At 36.3% G+C, this 21927-nt stretch overlaps 1 protein-coding gene across 1 annotated transcript in view; it reads left to right on the forward strand.

Annotated features, from left to right (window-relative positions):
- Positions 1-2520: 2520 nt before the first annotated feature.
- The window catches only part of LOC140164511 (nitric oxide synthase, salivary gland-like), a 61562-nt gene continuing 42155 nt past the window's right edge, over positions 2521-21927 (forward strand). The window contains 1 exon segment of the mRNA XM_072187806.1: positions 2521-3897. Coding sequence (XP_072043907.1) covers positions 2548-3897 — 1350 coding nt within the window. The 5' untranslated portion in view covers positions 2521-2547.

Below are 21927 nucleotides of genomic sequence, written 5' to 3' on the forward strand. Positions count from 1 at the left end.
AATTTTATGATCCCAAACCCCAAAATTGTATTGAAATCAGTCTTTTTGAATAAAATAACACACTTTCTGTGGTCATCGTGTGACTCCTATACATTTTGGTCATAAAACATTTTATGACCCCTCCTATTATTCTTTCCAAGACTTTATGACCCCCGTATATTTGGGACCCCCCCCCCCTTCGAATGAAATGATATACCTCTTATGACCACTGATGCATAGGCAAGGACGCTCGCGCGAATTGAAAGACTTCTTGAAAGTTCGTCTCACACACATAACAAATGCCTATACAATCAAATAGGTTCATTACAACATTTGATTGAATGGATTGAGTTACTCTAAAATGAAACGATAAAAACAAAGAATCATGAAAAAAGACACATACAAGATAAAATAATAAAATTATATAAACAATGTTAAAGATAAAATGAAGAAAATAGAGAATAAAATTTCCTCAAATCAGAAAAAAACATTGACAGACATCATAATCTGTCAGAAATTACTGCATGAGATTCGAACCATCAATCTTCTCCACAAGTCCTCTTTATCCTCGCACTATAGTCTAATACTCTGCTCACTGGGCCACAACGTATCAGGTGAATGATTACCGCATTATCATGAACAAGTTTGTTTGATCTTGTTCATAATTGTATGTGTCGATAGGTTTCACCCTTTAACTACACGTACCCTTAATGATCAGTGATAATAGTCGGCTTTTACAGGGATGGCGCTCTCACATTTCTAAGAATCCAAAAGCGCCATTAGGCGAACGTTTACGGTATATCAAAAATGTGACAAATATCAACTTTAAATAATTTGTCATAAAATGTGTATTATATCGTGAATTTCAAAAAATGAAAATTATTTGGTATCAGAAAGACATTCTTCGTATTCAGAATGCAATTCGATATGCCTGATGTGCTCTCATGTCCCACAAGAAATACTGTCGAAACGCTCAAAATGCTCATTCCAGATCCCTTAATGCCTGTGTAACACTCTACAATTATCATCTGTGGGTTCATAGAGTTGGCCTTCAAATAAACTTAATCACATACTTCGCAAAACGGCTGTGCACTAACATGACTATAATGTATCAATGCTATTTCTTGAAATTACAAACAATTAGAGTACACGTATAATACCGTATAACGTGACAGGTGTGTTTTCAGCTGTATTCTAAATTGGCGTGAAAAGGTTACTTTGGAGTGAATGATACCATTGTATTTTAATGTTGCACATCGTCACATTCAGTGGCGTGTACGTCAGGCGCGTATTTTTTGGGGGGGGGGGGCTTTGGGGGCGCCAGCCCCCCGGGGTCAAAGTAGGGGGCGGCAAAAACGAAGGGGCGGCGGAAGAAGAAGGGGCGGCAAAAAGCAGGGGCGGCAAAAACGAAGTGGGCGGCAAAACGAATTAGCAATGAAAAAAGGGCGATAAAAATTGAAAAAGCATAAAAAATTTTTTTTTTTAAATGGTTACTTTTAGGGTGCTAGCGCCTAAAATCCTATTTTTTTTTTTTTTTTTTTTTTTTTGCTCTTCACTTTTTCAAGCGACCGTGAAAAAATTGGGTCAACCTTTTCGGGCTGTTAAGGAAGGGGCAGAAAGTATTGATGTAAGTTAAGGCTTTCTGGTTCTCAAAATAGAGCAAATAATGTATGTATATAGACGATTAAAAAAGCGGTGCATGGCCAAATGAGAAAAAAAACATCAGATAACATAATCCATTTAAGTTTTCAAATTTTTGTTTTAAAGTAGTTACCATAGCGATAGTAGAAAGCAATTTTTGAAAGTATTGCTCCGCACTATAAGTAGGCTGCGCCTGTCATGTCTGTGTATGTATGCAATCATAGATTGAATACAATACCGCTCTTTTCGAAGGCACTAATCGTACAGGTGCGAGTAAACATACATGCATGTGAAATGTTCATAGAATTACGATCCAGGTCTTTATGCATATTATTTGATAATCAGAGTTACAGCGTACGGCTAGTGAAGGGCAATACATTCAAAACTTGTTTTCTCCTATCGCCATGTTAAATAGTTTGGAAAGTTAAGTTACAACCATTGCTAACTTGTTCAATACCTAAACTTAATACTGCTGCTGAAGTTTCTGGTTTAATTGGCTTCAATGTTTTTAACTTTTTATACATACATTGTATAATCCCTTTTCTCAGGTTTGTATTGTTTTTTACTGGCTATATTTGGTTGTTAAAATATTTTATTGTCTTTTCTTATACAGGTGGGAGATATCTCAGCCAGTATTTTACATGACTTGCTGTGTGGCTCGAAGACATCATCAGAGAGGAGTACAAGTGCAGTGTGGCTGTCGCTATAAACTACTTAAGCAAAATCTTATCAAAGAGAAGATTGTGAAAACTTTACGGTCTATATTTTGAGGAATTTTCTACGTTATCATACAAGCCCTACTTTTGAATGGAATTTTACTACTCCTTTGGATTATATAAGAATTTTGTTTTGCTCCATAACTAGAGTGGGATAAAAGTACTCCAAATCAATTTCATCGCATTTTCTGACGTGGAAAAAAAAAGTACAATGATGGAGCAGGAACCGAATACATTCTCCGTTCGTCTGACGAAAAGACCACCCCATGGTCTAGGATTCCTGGTTAGAAAACGTAAGAACAATCCACCAGTTGTTATATCAGATCTTATTCCAGGTGGAGTTGCTGAACAGTCTGGTCTGGTACAAATCGGAGACGTTCTTTTGGCCGTAAATGGTGTACAATTACGTGATGTACCATATAATACCGCTCTTGAAGTCTTACGGAGCGTTCCTATGGATTCTGCTTGTGTTATTGTGTTGCGAGGTCCTGATGGTTATCGTACGAGATTGGAAAGCGTATTGGGTCCAGATGGGTCCGTAAGAGTTGTAAGAATTACTGATGCTGATCCGGAGAGTGAGAAAACAGGGCCGGAGAAAAGACGCGGAAAAGCTGGTGGAACGTCTCCAACAGCTGGCCAAGGATGGGGGAGGAACTTACATAACGATAATGCTGTCAGATATGCAAGTCCTGTCAGAAGGGCTCGAAGTGCTTCGCGGTCTCCGTCAAGAGGGAGTCACACTGGGAGTCCAATACGAACATATGCGACTCAATATCGTGAGCAATCGCCCTGTTGTTGTAACCGAAATGTTCCTGAGTATCAAAGTGTAATGGCCTGGAATGGGTCTTTCCCTCGCGAGGTTTACCAATATAGGATGGCTGCTGATGATTTTTATTTCGAGGGAAGTCCACGCCCATCAGTCGATTATGATTACGATAATGATAGGGTACGAAATGGAATGACTCTTATAGACGAGAAAAGCGAGTCGCGGTTGGTTACAACTGGTACTCAATGGCCTGAAAGAGTGTTTCTTGTCCGAAGTAGAAGTAATTTGTCTGGTGTTTCAACCCCAGGAACTGAAAATGGTTTTGAAGTCATTCCAAAAGCATGTCCGTATGATTCAGAAGCTGCTACTCCCACCAATGAACAAACTCTAAGCGGGCTGACCATACCTCCCGAAATGAAACTGGAAGATGTTAGCAGTGCTGATTTTAGGGAAATTACTGAGAAAATAGAAGGTCTTGTAAACGGAGAGGCAGTTACGAAAAAACGTTCTTCTGCTTCTGAAGAAGAACCAGCAATGAAGAATTCCAGTAATGAAGCGACCACTACGATAATCTCCACCAGTAAAGAAGTCGTCCGAAAAGTAGAAATGGCTGACTCTGAAATGCAGACCGAGAAGGAAGAATCACCTCCTACTTCTGCGCAGACAAATGGACCAGTGGGTCACACAGCACTTGCAGTGGCTGGACAAAAGGAGCAGAAACCAAAATATGTGCGTCTTAAGAATCTCATAGATGGGAAACAGATTACGGACACATTACATCAGAAGACGTTCTTGGTAAGAATATATATAATAATATTCTTCTTTATTTACTTTACTTGTTTATTTCTTTTTATATATTTCTTACCCTCTTTTTCTTATTATCATTTGCCTTTTAATAATGTATAGGCTTACTTAAAACAAAGAAGTCCTGAAGGTTTTACATAACATATATATGAAGAGCTTGTTTCCAAACCATGTTAAGTTCACAAACACATGTTTCTGATTTACCTGTGGACATTGCAATGGGTTGTGATGCTATAGGTATATTAAAAGTTGAACAGTGGATTACATGCAAACAGTAACAATACTGTGTTAGACATTTGGTTCCCAAATGAGAATAATAGTCTGCATATTGTTAAGCATTAAATAATGACTTGTTGATGGCACAACTCATTGTTGCTAATGTCAAACTCGTCAAAGTAATTGTGATTATATCACACAAGTAAATGAGAAACATGTGGTTGTGGACGTAACATGGTTTGGAAATAAGCTCTTCATTGTAGAAATATTTGTCCTTCTATGTGTCAACATTTTGTTGAGTGTAAACAGGCGAAAGGGAAGAAGCACGTCGCAACTTTTGGTAATTGTGGTTTGGCTCTTCCCGGGGATCTTCCCCTTAGACATCCGGCACGCACGAAATTCGACTGTTCATTGCTAGAAGTGGGTAAGTGAAATAGCTGCCCTGGACCATTTGGCAATTCGTCGTCGTCGTCGTCGTGGTCCTATGGGTCATGACTGACCCTTTGTGACCCTGTTGATGATGGTATTCCAGCAGCTTCTGTCTTGTTTGCCAGACGGTGGGGGTGCGTCGAGACTGATAACCGATGACCTGTTACGATCCATGTTTGAATTCCATCAGTCCATCTAAGCTTCTGACCTCTTCTACGACTGCCTTCTATGTGACCTTGCATAATTGTCTTCTCCATGCTGTGACCATCTCTTCTAGAAATGTGGATAAAATACGCCAGTTTAAAACGATCTATTTTTTGGGACACGGAAGCATGGTCTCCAATTTGGTTTCTTACAAATTCGTTGGTCTTATGTTCTTTCCACGATAGTCTCAGCATCTTCCGCCAGCACCACATTTCAAACGCCATGATCTTTTTCTTATCTGTCATTCCAACCGCCCACGTTTCACAGCCATACAAAATCAGGAAAACCAGAGCATCCATAATATGAATCTTGGTAGCTTTAGAAATACCTCTGTCTTTCCATATATCTGTATCAAGAATTGCTGATGATCTTGCCATGGCTAGGTGTTTGATTTCCTGTTTTGCCCCCTGCATTGTCTATTAGTGTCCCAGAATATTGAAAGTGTCAACTAATTCCACATCTTCTCCATTCACCTTCACTTGCTGATTTGTATCTCCTCCACAGATCATTATCTTTGTTTTCTTTTGTTTTGGAATTCACACAAGTATATAAACTACATTACAGACCTGGCAGCTATTACTAACTTACAAACTTACCCACTTCTGGCACTGAAAGTCCAATTCTGAATTGTTTGCCCAAAATTTTAGATTACCGGGGTCCGTCGTATACCGATGACCTAAGATATAGGGACGGTCCATGTGATGAATGGGGCCACGGCCCGCCACCCCTCCCCTGACCCGCTCACGGCCATACCTTGCCACGGGGCATTGCTTTGGCCGGCCAAGCTTTCCGGCACCATATGCTTTCGCATGATAACGCAATCGCATCACGTGGAATACTTGCGCTCGCAGTTTCTTGCTCTTGTAGCTTTTTGTGGCTTTGGTCACGTTAGGGTTAATATAGGCAAAATCAAATGTCTGAATAATCTAGTGTAGACAAACCAGAGACGTATAAATGTATATGTTCATTGGAATGGAACGAAAATAGAAGTTGTTATAGATTGGTGCATAAAGCAGTATTCAGACTTTTTCATCATCACATCATCAGTCGGCTGCGGAGAACGACTACGCTTCTTTGTGTCAACTAATGCGATCTTGGGCAAGCCATGAAACAATTTGTTTGTCAGAAGCATCCTTTTGTAGTATCTCCCAAGAGGTGCTGGACATACTGTAAGCCAGTGTAGCGCGCGATTGGGGTCCCGGTTTCCTCTTCCCATGTGGTGGAATATAAAACGCATAGTCTTGCACAGGCTCGCCATCTTCAAGCCACATGGCCGATAAATTTGGGTTGATGAATCTTGACTCTGGCAACCAGTGGAGTGGTGTTGGTCAGGTTGTAGATGGTTTCGTTTGAATCATCCACAAACTTGATGTTTAACTGACTCTGTAGCAAGATGTTGCAAATGCATTGATCTTGTTTTCCATGTCCTGGTAATTACTCTCAGACTTTTTAGGCTGTCTAAAATATAATGCCGAGTTCCATCTACGTCGTTAATCAATTGCCATTCACCAATGGTAACAGTTTAAGTTGGAACTAACGAATGTTTGGTGACGTAAAATCGATAATATATTGTCTACTGAACTTCATTTGTTTTGCAAAGCCCATATTATCGATTTTTGCGTCATCAAGACAGTCGATCATGATCGCGCGGTCTCCAGGATCAAAGAATAAATAACGTAGATATGTCATACGCATATATAATGTGGTTCAGGCTCATGTTGGTTCAGTCTGTGGTAGCGCTTAGGACAAAATGGTATATGGGTACATAATGGAAGGAATCAACGTAAAATGTGGTATTCAGTATCAAGAATAGGGTTGATATTTGTGATAGGTATTTGTTGTCGTTTTTGCTTGTTTTGTGTTGGTGATTGTGTGTGGGGGGATGGCTGTGTGGAGTGTTGCTTTTTGGTGACAAACACGACATGCAGATACTGACACTGCAAAAAAAGTAGGTCAAATATAGACCTGTTCACTGTAACGGATTGGTGGTAAAATAATTGTTTCCCGTGTCTGCGTCACAAACCGCTGGTGTAAACACAAAGACATTTCCCATATCAAAGGGAAGTGGAATATTGGAATATTAACTATTGAACCAACCCGTCATACAATTGTTTAACTTCCCATACACTATAGAGGATGGTGCATGGGAGTTGTCAACTGATTTCACACTTTGTATTAACCCTGGCATTCTACCAGACACATATTTTAAATGCATACGTAAAAGGGCATTTCGTGATCCATAGAATCATCCCCCACTTTTCTCAAAAAAAGTAGAGATTTTTATACCACTGGAAAGCTCTGGCTACATAATTTCATGCAGATTAATTTGTTTAGCAAAAATATTTGAAATTTGACTTTGTTTTGGTACTCCAGAAAGAAATTACAACACATTGTCTATGGAGAGGAGCAATACACATTATAAGGCATACCTCGCAAACGCAAAATCGGAATCAACTGAAATTTGGGAATTACCTTTTTTCGTGGATATCTCCTGGAAAAGGTACTAAAAAGGATGCAAAAAATGAACAATCCTTTAAAAATACGAGTAAATATTATTGTTTACATTTGATTTTCTAGTTCCACTATACTTTTATGCACAAATGTATTTCAATTAGGAACTAACTCACTAACACACTAACTGAGTAATTAACTAACTATGACACACTAACTCACTAACACTAACTCACTAACTCACTAATAAATGCATTCGACAGCGAAAATTTGGGTCAACTTTACTCATGCGTATCAACTAAGTTCATATTAAACCATCTGGAACTAGGCTACAGCTTGCTTTAAAAATCTAAAATTTCATTTGTATCGTACACACAAAATCTGGTTAATAATACTACTCTAATTATATTGGTGAATTTATGGCTATTCTCACAACAAAAATGTTCACTTACATGAGCTTTCGGCTTGCGGTCGCTAAGCCTTTTTCAAACTGATGTTATTGATCTTGATGAGTGTCACATGACGAGTTGTTGTCAACAACGTCATGTGACAGGATGTTGTGGTAGACGGGTGCCAGGTCGTGTCGTCCCTTATCCTTGTTTAGGTTGCTCTAATTATATTCCAATTCGACTAGATACCTAAAAACAGAGAAGATAGGAATAGGATGTCGCTAGGTGCCTACTACAAAGATATGTGTGTTTGCAGTGATAAGATGTTTGCCCCAATTATCCCACTTTGTCACAATGGACTATGGTCTTAGGAAGAGACAAAACGGAGGAGAGTGATAGACCATACTGATTTCAGGGATAGGCCAGTTATCAGTTGACATGTCATAGTTATTAAGATATAGAACACACGTACACCCATGATTTTGGATAAAATGTGACCAAAGTTCAATGGCAAATAATTACAATTGTACGCTATGTTACGCTATTCTCATCTTTTCTGCTATAAATTAGCCAGTTATTTAATACTAAGCTTGAGTGATCATGCCCAACTTACAACACACGGGTTGTACAATCTTTGTATGCATGCTCAGACCATCACAGACCAGTGAGTGCTGCAGACAAACCAGTTTTATATCAGTAATTTCATATCAGTGATTTAGCGTGTTTCTGTAGGTGCCGGGTTTAGGTGTGGCCCGATTTATGAAACTGTTGTCGACTTTATGCAGTAGTTTTGTAGTCCCAGATCATTTGGTCTAGGATGTGGTCAGTAGAAACATCCTTGGTGGAGGCAGTAAATATATAAACGGACATACGGAAGAATTATTGCTTTTATATTAAACAAGTTGACTGGTGTGTACTAATGAATGCTCCCTCAGCGCACTGACACTGACACTGAATAATTGGCAGAAAACTTGTGCAAAGACCAAAGTTTCACGCTGATTGGCACCTTCCTTAGACACTATAATGGCGGCTGATGCGGGTACTCAGACAGATCCACTGGAAGAAGTACATCATGAACCTGCGGCGAAACAGGACATATTACCCAAGGACGTGACCTTCAGAAAAAAATTCGTAAGACTCAATAATATTGCAACCGGCAATTGTCTGACAGACACACTACATCAAAAAATTATAACGGTACGTATACTCATATAATGGAGTCACACATTGCGTTGATCTATTAACTCTCTTCACGGGGGTGTCGACTGCAGACGACAAGTTTCAATTTTTTTTTCGAAATTCAAAATATTCAGAAATGTAAATTTTCATGACCATATTTGAAATCAGCACGAAAAATGCTTTAAAATTAGTACAAACAAGCTTAGTATTGATTCAGTAGTTCTTAAGATAACTCTTGATATTTTGAGAAAATATTTCAAAACTTGAACTTTTTCCATTGAAGCGCATGGCTAGCACGCAGAGCATTAATATATCCAAGATCTGTTTTAACTAATTTGAAACAATTCTTAGTGCATAATAATAATCATGTGTCTTTGTTTTAAAATGTTGTAAATTATAATTAAAGACAGAGATAAAAACAATTTATCGCGTCTGATGTCACTGTCAATTACGATCTATCTGGTGCTGATCGGAGAAAAGGAATAGCAGCAAATGGCGAAAAATTACGTACTTTTACAAGGCAAAAGGGAGCTTTTCTAGGCATTGTGGACATGGTGCCTTCACCAAAGAAAGTTTCCTACTATAAAGACCTAACTTTTGAGATGGTTTGCATGTCAAAAGGTGCAAAATTAACAATAAGGCACCCGGTTATAAATCCGCGTTCAGCAAGTCATCATCACGACATTTGTAAACAAACCGTGCTCGAGTTTGATTGACAGATGACGTCAGACGCGATAAATTGTCTTTATCTTTGTCTTTCATTATAAGACTAAGGTAAACTCTAAATTAGAGCCACATTCGGGTGCTCGTACAATAATATGCTTGAAATATTACCGAAAATGACCTCTATTCAATTTATCTAAATGATGCGGCTAAATTGAGGTGGGCTGTAAATTACTGTACATCGCCGGTAAAGTATGCCTTTTTGTGCTGCCGACGACTTAATCACACCTGTGGGTTGTATGAGAACAAAATGTACCACCACTTACTTAAGTGGGGGCTTTCACGTTACTTTATTTTGAAATCGGTACATATGAACAATGCGATACGTAATCTATTGTCTCTCCAAGGGGAAATTGAGGGAGTGTGTGACATAGCTAAATTCAGCATATTCAGCTTATTTTTTGAAAAAATAACCTAACAGAGTCAGAGAGACTAATATTTAACAAAGGAAAAAGTGTCTAGCATTGTTTGCCTCTCAGAAAGAGAACTTTAAATAACAACTTCTTATTTTTCCTATGAATAGGATAATCATAATATTAGAGGAAATGCACAATAAGTTTGGCAAAATAACCAAGTTAATAGAAATGCACATCTATTGTGATCTCAGGGTTGTGGAAAAACCAGGACATTAGATGTGACATGTAATGATAACATTTTATAAAGTTCCCATGCTAAAATTAGTATGTTTTATTTATCATAATGAACTTGATGCTTTGTGATTATGATATAATTATACTAATCTCTTATTGGTATCAATTTGGTTGGTGGTGATTAACTACAACAGATATTATAAAGATATGTCAATTTTACATAAAATTGATATTCCTATCAGGTTATTTTATATCAATGAATAGCTATTAATCAAGAGAATTTGGATTAAGGCTACATGCTCTTTTTGGTTGAAATTTTTGGCGGGAAATAATCCCGCCAAAACATTAAAGTAATCTTTTCCCACAACTAAATATCATAGTCAGGAAATTAATGATGCATCTGGTAGCTTAGATCATAACTTCATTGCACTTAGTTGCAATTATCCCAGAAAATTCTTGATTTGTTTTTACAGAGTCTTGAATTGTCGATGTTTTTGATCAAAAAAAATCACTCGGTGTATTTTGAAACTCGAGGCATTAACTCTTCTCAAATTAGCCCCAAATCATAATTTATTATATGCACGTGTAGCAAACACCAATGGGAATAATTGGACGTTGTTTGCGGAGCCTAAATTTGTTTTGATTTTATTTCACAATAATTCTAAGGTGAGAATTTTGACCTGACATTTCCTTTTTGGATTTCCAATTTAAGGCTACATGCTCTTTTTGGTTGAAATTTTTGGCGGGAAATAATCCCGCCAAAACATTACAGTAATCTTTTCCCACAACTAAATATCATAGTCAGGAAATTAATGATGCATCTGGTAGCTTAGATCATAACTTTCATTATACTTAGTTGCAATTATCCCAGAAAATTCTTGATTTGTTTTTACAGAGTCTTGAATTGTCGATGTTTTTGATCAAAAAACATCACGCGGTGTATTTTGAAACTCGAGGCATTAACTCTTCTCAAATTAGCCCCAAATCATAATTTATTATATGCACGTGTAGCAAACACCAATGGGAATAATTGGACGTTGTTTGCGGAGCCTAAATTTGGTTTGATTTTATTTCACAATAATTCTCAGGTGAGAATTTTGACCTGACATTTCCTTTTTGGATTTCCAATTTAAGGCTACATGCTCTTTTTGGTTGAAATTTTTGGCGGGAAATAATGCCGCCAAAACACTAAAGTAATCTTTTCCCACAACTAAATATCATAGTCAGGAAATTAATGATGCATCTGGTAGCTTAGATCATGACTTTCATTATACTTAGTTGCAATTATCCCAGAAAATTCTTGATTTGTTTTTACAGAGTCTTGAATTGTCGATGTTTTTGATCAAAAAACATCACTCGGTGTATTTTGAAACTCGAGGCATTTCTCTTCTCAAATTAGCCTCAAATCATAATTTATTATATGCACGTGTAGCAAACACCAATGGGAATAATTGGACGTTGTTTGCGGAGCCTAAATTTGGTTTGATTTTATTTCACAATAATTCTAAAGTGAGAATTTTGACCTGACATTTCCTTTTTGGATTTCCAATTGAAGGCTACATGCTCTTTTTAATTGAAATTTTTGGCGGGAAATAATCCCGCCAAAACATCACAACTAAATATCATAGTCAGGAAATTAATCTGGTAGCTTAGATCATAACTTTCATTATACTTAGTTACAATTATCCCGGAAAATTCTTGATTTGTTTTTACAGAGTCTTGAATTGTCGATGTTTTTGATCAAAAAACATCACTCGGTGTATTTTGAAACTCGAGGCATTAACTCTTCTCAAATTAGCCCCAAATCATAATTTATTATATGCATGGGTAGCAAACACCAATGGGAATAATTGGACGTTGTTTGCGGAGCCTAAATTTGGTTTGATTTTATTTCACAATAATTCTAAGGTGAGAATTTTGACCTGACATTTCCTTTTTGGATTTCCAATTTAAGGCTACATGCTCTTTTTGGTTGAAATTTTTGGCGGGAAATAATCCCGCCAAAACATTAAAGTAATCTTTTCCCACAACTAAATATCATAGTCAGGAAATTAATGATGCATCTGGTAGCTTAGATCATAACTTTCATTATACTTAGTTACAATTATCCCGGAAAATTCTTGATTTGTTTTTACAGAGTCTTGAATTGTCGATGTTTTTGATCAAAAAACATCACTCGGTGTATTTTGAAACTCGAGGCATTAACTCTTCTCAAATTAGCCCCAAATCATAATTTATTATATGCACGTGTAGCAAACACCAATGGAAATAATTGGACGTTGTTTGCAGAGCCTAAATTTGGTTTGATTTTATTTCACAATAATTCTAAGGTGAGAATTTTGACCTGACATTTCCTTTTTGGATTTCCAATTTAAATTAATTGATATGTGATATTTTGAATAAATAAAGAGTACGCTTACCTTTCTGCAACACATCTGCTGATAACCAACATTTTAGCTGAAAACAGTCCCTTCCTATCATTTTTGAACAAAATATGGCACAGCGAGGTAATGAAGAGAGCTATTTATGGTGGGGTATCTATTATAAGGTATTAGGGTATAGGCCTATAGTATGTCTTCCCGCAAGGGACAAGATGTGTCAAGCAGGTGCATACATAAGGGCGGTATATTCAAACGGTATTGTCTGGATCATTGAGTATCGATTGCGCACGTATACAGTAACACGGATGTGTGTGGTCCTCCCAGGTTTTGACATGAATTACAAATGACGTCGTGAGTGACCCAGCGTTTTCATTTTATTATTACAAAATTAATCGTCGTTTATCACGAGTCCTAAGAGTCATACCAGTTCAATTCATCAAAATTAATTTGTATTAAATGAAAAACAAACAGACAAGTAGAGTCATATGTCTTTCTATGACTGTATTCCTACCAAAATCTGATCTTCAATACACTAGAAACGTGTTGATATGTATATCTTTGAAAATCGCCGAATGTTAACCACAGTCACCGTGGCACAGTAGGCATCTTTAGCATTCATAGTGCAATTGGCAGTGGTTCGAACCCTGGTGAAAATTTTAGTATTTTTTATTCTTTTTACTAATGCGCTGTGCCGTTTTACATATGGTTCAAAAGTTCGTACACTACGCGTATATAATGGCACAGCGAGGTAATGAAGAGAGCTATTTACGGCGGGGTATCTATTGTACGCTATTAGGGTAGGCCTATAGTATATCTTCCCGCAAATGACAAGATGTGTCAAGCAGGTGCATACATAAGGGCGGTATATTCAAACGGTATTGTCTGGATCATTGAGTATCGATTGCGCACGTATACAGTAACACGGATGTGTGTGGTCCTCCCAAGGTTTTGACATGAATTACAAATGACGTCGTGAGTGACCCAGCGTTTTCATTTTATTATTACAAAATTAATCGTCGTTTATCACGAGTCCTAAGAGTCGTACCAGTTCAATTCATCAAAATTAATTTGTATTAAATGAAAAACAAACAGACAAGTAGAGTCATAAGTCTTTCTATGACTGTATTCCTACCAAAATCTGATTTTCAATACACTAGAAACGTGTTGATATGTATATCTTTGAAAATCGCCGAATGTTAACCACAGTCACCGTGGCACAGTAGGCATCTTTAGCATTCATAGGGCAATTGGCAGTGGTTCGAACCCTGGTGAAAATTTTAGTATTTTTTATTCTTTTTACTAATGCGCTGTGCCGTTTTTCAAACACACCCCTGAATGAAATTGATGGGCAAGTACCCTTAATAAGGGAGATATCAAGTTTATGCTCCTAATTAAAACAGTGAGCAATTTATTGCCCAAATTAATGAACATAGAGGGAGTATAACAATTTTATAGAGAGTTAAAATCTGGGTGGAATTTTTGCACCAATACCACAGCAGCTTGTATATATGTGACTCCTCGCCACAACTGAGCCCGGATGTCGCCAATCATCATTTTTGAGATATTCAACCAAAATATTCTGCTTGAAATTAGCTTTAAAATGATGTATATCATGTCTATAGTACTTGACATTTAAGTAGTGATCAATAAAACAGTCAATAAATCCTTTCTTTCCTATTGTTTATTGTTAAGTTCGATGGAGCATATCTCAATAGTGGCACTGGCGACATCCGGGCTCAGTTGTGGCGAGGAGTCACATATAAGGGTGTCTTGTGTATTGAAAAAAAAGTGAATTGAGTTAGGTAGTTCAAAACTTTGTGTAAGTTTGTGAGTTGAGAGTCTGTCAATCCTATTTGGGGCAAAAGTCAGATGCTTAGAATTACTTGTTGCAGTAGGCCTACTATTTACTAGTCCCTATTGAAAATAGCTATACATTAATTCCAGGAAAATAACCTCGGGTAAAAAATGTAACTGGCATTCTAGCCAGCATATTTTTTCTTCCTTATTAGTGCCTCTCTCATATGTATGAGTATTATCGCACTGCGCACAGACAAGCTGTATGAGTGTATTTTTGATGTACACCCAGCAAACACAAAACGTTTTCGACATCATTCGCAAAAGGTTATAAAGGTTGTCAGAAAACGTTTAAATGTCGGGTTATATAAAGGGTATATTAAGAGTATAAAACGGTTTCATAACCTTAAAAAACATTGTTTTGATAATCTACTGCTCAGCAAACAAAAATGTTTTACAGAAAACGTTTAAATGTCGGGTTATATTTAGTGTATAAAAACGTTTTGATAACATTCCAAAAACATTTTTGAAAACTTGATACAAAACATTCTAAACAGAATGTAATTTTGGGGTTGAATAAAATATTTTGCGAAAATTTGCCCAACATATTTGCAATAACGTTTTAAAAACGTTTTCATGACATTTATATAACCCGACATTTAAATGTTATTAAAATATTTTGAAAAAACATTTTAAGAACATTTCTGTGTTTGCTGGTTTCAAATATTTTAACATAATGTTATTTAAGTATTGACACAATATTTGGCAAAAATGTTTGCAAAAAATAGTTTACAATAACATTTTTTGAAAACATTTAAAAATATTGTTGTAGTGTGTTTTCATACAAAACGTTTTAAAACATTATCATGACCTTTATATAACCCGACATTTTAATGTTATTAAAACGTTTTACCTAAACCAAAATCCCAAATAGAACTTATTTAAAACGTTTTTAAAATGTTTTTGTGTTTGCTGGGCAGTCAACAGTACTGGGATGATCCCCTGCTCTTTACGAAAAGCATGTGACGTTCTTTAACGTGCACACTGCATTAATATCAGAAATACATGTACACGTGACCGACGGCTGAAAGTTCCCTCCTAAGCACTAAGCAAGTAGAGTGAAGTGCCTTGCTCAAGGACACAAAGAGCCAGCCGAGCTCAGGCGGACCTCAGATTCGAACCCTCGACCCTTGGATTCACAGTCCAACGCCTTAACCGCTAGGCCACGCTCCCCTCTCTAAATGAATAAATTAATATAAAAGAATACGTAAAATAAATGTCATCGTTTGCTTTTGATTATCTATCTCTATGTTGAATATTTACGCACACATGAATTAAAATTAGTAACTAACGAATAACTATGTGAATATATTCGACAGCGTAATAGGGTTCTACATTATTCATGCGTACATATTTAAAATTGTAATTAAATCATGCGGACCAGGTGGTAGGCTAAAGCTGGCTTTTAATGACTAAAATTGTATTTGTATCGTACACAGACAAAATCTGGTTTATAGTCCTACTTTATATATATATGCATATCCTACCTAATATTCTGATTTGACTAGATACCCATAAATTACCCTGTCATTTGATAAGGTTAAGGTTGGATGGTATTGGCCTACAACACCCGGTTGGGATATTCTTTTTAAGTATGCTCAGACCATCACGAACCAGCGATTACTTCAGACAGCGATTACTTTTCTGTGCATATGGAACGGTTGTGGGGAAATCATGCAGCACTTTGGAAGTACAGGATCATGTGGTTTAGGACGTGGTTAGTAGAGACATCCTGAATCGTGGTAGAGGCAGTACATGGACACATTGAGTAACCTTTGGGTATACATTAAACAAGTTGAACAATTGGTAGAAATACTTGTGCTACATTTTTTGTAAGACCAAAGTTTCACGCTGACTGGCACCTTCCTTAGACACTATAATGGCTGATGCGGGTACTCAGACAGATCCACTGGAAGAAGTGCATCATGTGCCTGCTGCGAAACAGGACATAATACCCAAGGTTGCCTACAGAAGAAAATTCGTAAGACTCAATAATATTGCAACCGGCAATTGCCTGACAGACACACTACATCAAAAAGTTATAATGGTACGTATCTATTCAGAATTTAGTCAGATAGTGGAGACAAAAGTTGCGTTGATCTATATCAATGATAATATCCGCGATCTTTTTAATTTTTTGATTTTTCGACAAATAATCTGACAAAATTCTTCAATTATGCTATAAATATTACCGAAAATGGCCTAAAACACGTTGTTTTGGGTTGCAGAGTTGAAAAAAAAAAAAAAGAATATAGTTCGTATGTCTAAGACTTATCTTCTGTCACTTGTCGTACATTCATCACATATGGCATAGTGATTCTCAAAAGTACTTGAAAGTTGTGTTTTAACCCAATGTTTAAGTTTTTAACAACTTAAAATAGTTAAAAGTTGATACTTGATTTTTTGTGGGATAAAAGAATGCAAATAGAATGTTTATTGCAATAATTACTCGCAGTAGAGTGGCTGCTATGTTGGAGGACAGTTCTAAGATAGTTTGAAGGATGACTCCGGCAATCACAACATTATGCATTATATGATAGAAAATTAATTATCACGCACGAATCACGTGGTTTTATTTGAAACAAACTCATATTGACCATAAAAATGAATAAAAACAGCCGGCTCTCAACACGCGATATTCAAAATTCCCGCGCCGAAATTAGTAAGGACACGACGAACGGTTTACAAAATATTATTATTTTTACATGTAACAATATCCACAAGTTATAGTTTTATGAATGTTCAAAAGCGGTGCAATATGCAATATTACATGCAAAAAGAAAATAGTTGTAGTCTAGTTTTCCAGACGTTTTAATGACTTGTTTCATGACCAGTTGGTGAGTCCCGGGTCGCAAACATCACTTGTCATGCTTGTAAGTATTAGCCTATAATAATCTTGATTATTAGGGAGTTTCGGGTCTAATTTAGATGTCGCGGAAAGAATCGGTCAGATATATAATTGTCATACTTGAAAATTTGGCATTTGGGATGTGAGTTTTATGTTCTTTATTGGGGATAAAATGGGAGGACATTTGAAGACTTCAAATATGGTGAAAGAATTATGTAATGGTCTAATTTATAGATGTCGTTAAGTTGTTAATAAAGAATTTCAAACGTATGTTTTGTTGATGTATGGTATGTTTGTACTTCGAAGTTGTTTACAGCAGTACTCGCCGTACGCCAGAGTTTCTAGAATGCTGCTAAAATAAGAAAATTCTTAATGCTAATTTATTGCACATTGTAGGGAAGCGTGGTTACCTTTTTGAAATCGCCGAGTGGGAGGGTTTTCAATGAAATATTTTTTGTGTTAAAACTGAAGCATCCTATGTATAAAAGAATATATGAATATTAACTGCACATAATATATAACGATTCGTAATACCCAATCGTGCTAAAATCTATGTGGTTTAAGAGGCAGAGAATTTTATTTCAATTTTATATACGCCAAAATATTTTCTGAATTTAGTCAAAATTAACACTCAATTGATGGCAAACATTTTATGTAAATTTTACTAAAGATTACTGTTTCGTCTTTATGGGAATCTAATCTCCAATATCTGGAAGAAACTTTTGGGGACCTGCGTGGAATTATCCTTTAAATTGCGAAAATCCAGACCGTGTATACACGAAAAATGGCTGAACCATATTATACCCGGTATAATATGGAGGTAGTATAGCACGTGCAGCCGGAACAGCCTAGCGAGTTCAAATCGATAATGTATTGTGCATGTATAGCTGGCCATTTTATTGTCGGATTTATGTATGTAAAACACGCAGTTATCAACAATTGAGCGCTATTAATACACATTAATGGTTTTAAACAAATACAATTCCAAAATATGGTACGTTTTCTGTCTTTGCTTGTCACGTGGTATGTTGAAGTTATGAAGTTCCGATTATATGTTTAAATTTTCACGATGACAACAACAAGTCCTTGTGGCCGAGCGGTCTAAGGCGCTGGTAATATGTCGATCCTGTATAGTCCTATAGCGGCGCAGTGCAGCGTGGGTTCGAGCCCCGACGGCGCCTCTGCCGAATTAAATTTCCTTTTTTTTAAATTTCATATTATGTTAGGGAAATGTGGCTGGTAGAATGTATGTATGGCGAAGAGTGGTTTGGAAGTTGTTGGGGTCATTTGGAGAGTTCAGATATGAATAGTTGTCAGATATAGGCAATACAAAATTATCTAAAAGATGCTTAAAAGGGGTATTTTTTTCAAAATGCTATAATAGATATGTTTCATGGTTTTTACTGCATTTATGATTATTTTATATCTTCTTTCTTCTATTGTTTCATGACTTAAAACATGCATTTTTACGAGAACATATATACAGTGTCGTCTATGAAACGGCCTTGGTATAATCGACTCAGAATAGACAATTATAAAACATTATGATTTGGTTAAATGTATTGATATATCTGGTGCATTATGGGTATTAAGACAGCCGACAACAGTGCAAGAATAAGACTATGGCATCCTCAAGGAGTTTCCAGTTCACATGACATTGCGACCCACTTCACTTCATTTTAATAATCTCTCAACTTTTCTTAGAACATCGCGAATGTATATACCTTAATGTGGTATTACACCCCCTGATAATTTTTTTGATTAAATGTGATTATTAAGAAAACGTCAATTCTTCGAACAAACGAATCTCTCTTAAGAATTTGGTACGTTTAGGTGGCAAATGTTGGTTTGATATTATTGTAAAGGCTAGTTTGCCAAAGTTTTCAGATGTGGTTATAAAAATCGAAAATGTACAAAATATGTATATTTCAGAATTTATTATCATTTTGATCAATTTAAAATCAACGCAAAAAATGTGCTTTTGTTCTACTTATCTGAAATTTTCAAGTGTGTGGTTTACTTGTAATATGCAAACACGATTATTTTGTGGGAACGTTGCAAAAACGATTATTTTGTGGGAATGTTGGTGACTCTTTCGCAAAGTAGCGATTTTATAGCCTCGTTAATTGAAATCTGTACACAGTTTATAAATATATAGAATCGGCTTCGTTGTTTTTAAATAATTAAATAATGTATCCTCGGTCAAAAAACATAATAAACAATATGAACGGACACCGCGCTCACACATATAAACTTATTATTTGAAAATCTGGGCCCAGACTTAGTCATTATTTTAAGCGATGATTTTCACACTTGAACTTGACCTATATAGTTGGTGCAATTATGAAGGCTATCACTTATCCAGTAATAACTATGAATTTGAGGTTATCAATCTGTAAAGGCTTACAGTTGGTACCAAACCGCGTAGGCCTACCAATGAACTGTCTATACCAATTATAAATACAGAACAGGCTATACCAATTATAAATTTTAATGCATACAAATAACTTTGTATTGTTGTTCTTTAGAGATACAATAAAACGTTCAGTGACAACACCACTAGTATCAAAAACGTCCTCTCTTTTACGATTACAAATTGCATTTAAAAGGTAAAATCAGCAAAAAGAATAAATTGACACACACTAAACATAAGCATGATAAGTATTGCAACATCTGCAAAATCATGTTTTCTGTTGTATATTACGTAATATATGTCAAGTTTCGCAACCAATATTACGTAATGTATAATCGATAGGATCCGATTGGGTGGTATTTATAACTAATTAATCAAGAACAGGTGCTAGACCAGGTGGTTGACTTTTAATGACTAAAATTTTATTTTTATCGTACACAGACAAAATCTGGTTTATAGTCCTACTTTATATATATATGCATATCCTACCTAATATTCTGATTTGACTAGATACCCATAAATTACCCTGTCATTTGATAAGGTTAAGGTTGGATGGTATTGGCCTACAGCACCCGGTTGGGATATTATTTTTAAGCAGACCATTACGAACCAGCGATTACTTCAGACAGCGATTACTTTTCTGTGCTTATGGAACGGTTGCGGGAAAATCATGCAGCACTTTGGTAGTACAGGATCTTGTGCTTTAGGACGTGATTATTAGAGACATCCTGAATCGTGGTAGAGGCTGTACATGGACACATTGAGTAACCTTTGGGTATACATTAAACAAGTTGACTGAAGCGTAATAAATGAATGCTTCCTCAATGCAGTGATAGTGAACAATTGGTAGAAATACTTGTGCTAAGACCAACGTTTCACGCTGACTGGCACCTTCCTTAGACACTATAATGGCTGATGCGGGTACTCAGACAGATCCACTGGAAGAGTTAGTGCATCATGTACCTGCTGCGAAACAGGACATAATGCCCAAGGACGTGGCCTACAGAAAAAAATTCGTAAGACTCAATAATATTGCCGGCAATTGTCTGACAGACACGCTACATCAAAAAGTTACAATGGTACGTATCTATTCAGAATTTATAGTGGAGACACAAGTTGGGTTGATCCGCGATCTTTTTAACTTTTTGATTTTTCAACAAATAATCTGGAAAAAAAAATCTTGGCGCATATAATTATGAGCCTTGTAATATTATCTGTCATAGCCATGTTTGGATGCTAGTTCAATTATGCTCTAAATATTACCGAAAATGGCCTAAAACACGTTGTTTTGGGCTGCAGAGTTGAAAAAAAAATCCGCTCGTATGTCTAAGACTTATCTTCTGTCACTTGTCGTAAAAATGTCAAGTCAGGTACAAAGGGCATCATATAAAAGCATAGTGATTCTCAAAAGTACTTGGAAGTTGTGTTTTAACCCAATATTTAACAACTCAAAATGGTTAAAAGTTGATATTTGAATTTTCGTGGGATAAAAGAATGAAAATAGAATGTTTTCAATAATTCCTCGCAGTAGAGTGGCTGCCAAGTTGGAGGACAGTCCTAAGATTGCTTTAAGATGACATATTGACAGGTCTCTAGTTCGATTCCACAACCATTCATACTATCACCTGTTTGATTATATTATCATGCGAATTTCCCCGTGTTAACTTATGGAGGACAGAATTTTATTTAAATGAGGATGACTGTCATAAGTGACGTCGTATTGAACCTCTAATTTAGGTGTGACATTTAGTAGTCTAAGATTTTCGATTTTGACAAGCCAAGCCTTTTATGATGTATATTTTCTAAACACGAAATAAAACATTAGCAGTTGCAAGTGAAAACTTCTGACAAAACTGCACAATATAGACCCGTACGATGTGCTTTATAGAGTTGGGCAAAATCTTACTCTATATTAGTCTGAAACGATAAAAACTGTAAAAATAAAAAATCTTACCGTAAAAGACACAAATTCATGCATAATTTTAACACTTGAAATCCTTAAAGGTATATCTATCAAAAAACCCGTTCTAAAACGTTAAAACGGGCCAAAGTTTAAAAAATCTCTACTGTGTGGCTTTTCACCCTTTTGTAAGGACATGAAGAACGGGTCACAAAATATTGTTATTTTTACAAGCAACAACATCCACAAGTTATAGTTTTATGAATGTTCAAAAGTGGTGTAAATATGCAATATTACATACAAAAAGGAAATAAATGCAGTCTAGTTTTCCAGACGTTTTACTGACTTGTTTCATGATCAGTTGGTGAGTCTCGGATCGATCAGTCAACGCAAACATTACTTGTCATGCTTGTAAGTATTAGCTCCGGGTATTAGCCTTAAAGG

The sequence above is a fragment of the Amphiura filiformis genome, chromosome 11 (assembly GCF_039555335.1).
Source record: "Amphiura filiformis chromosome 11, Afil_fr2py, whole genome shotgun sequence".
Classification (NCBI taxonomy): domain Eukaryota; kingdom Metazoa; phylum Echinodermata; class Ophiuroidea; order Amphilepidida; family Amphiuridae; genus Amphiura; species Amphiura filiformis.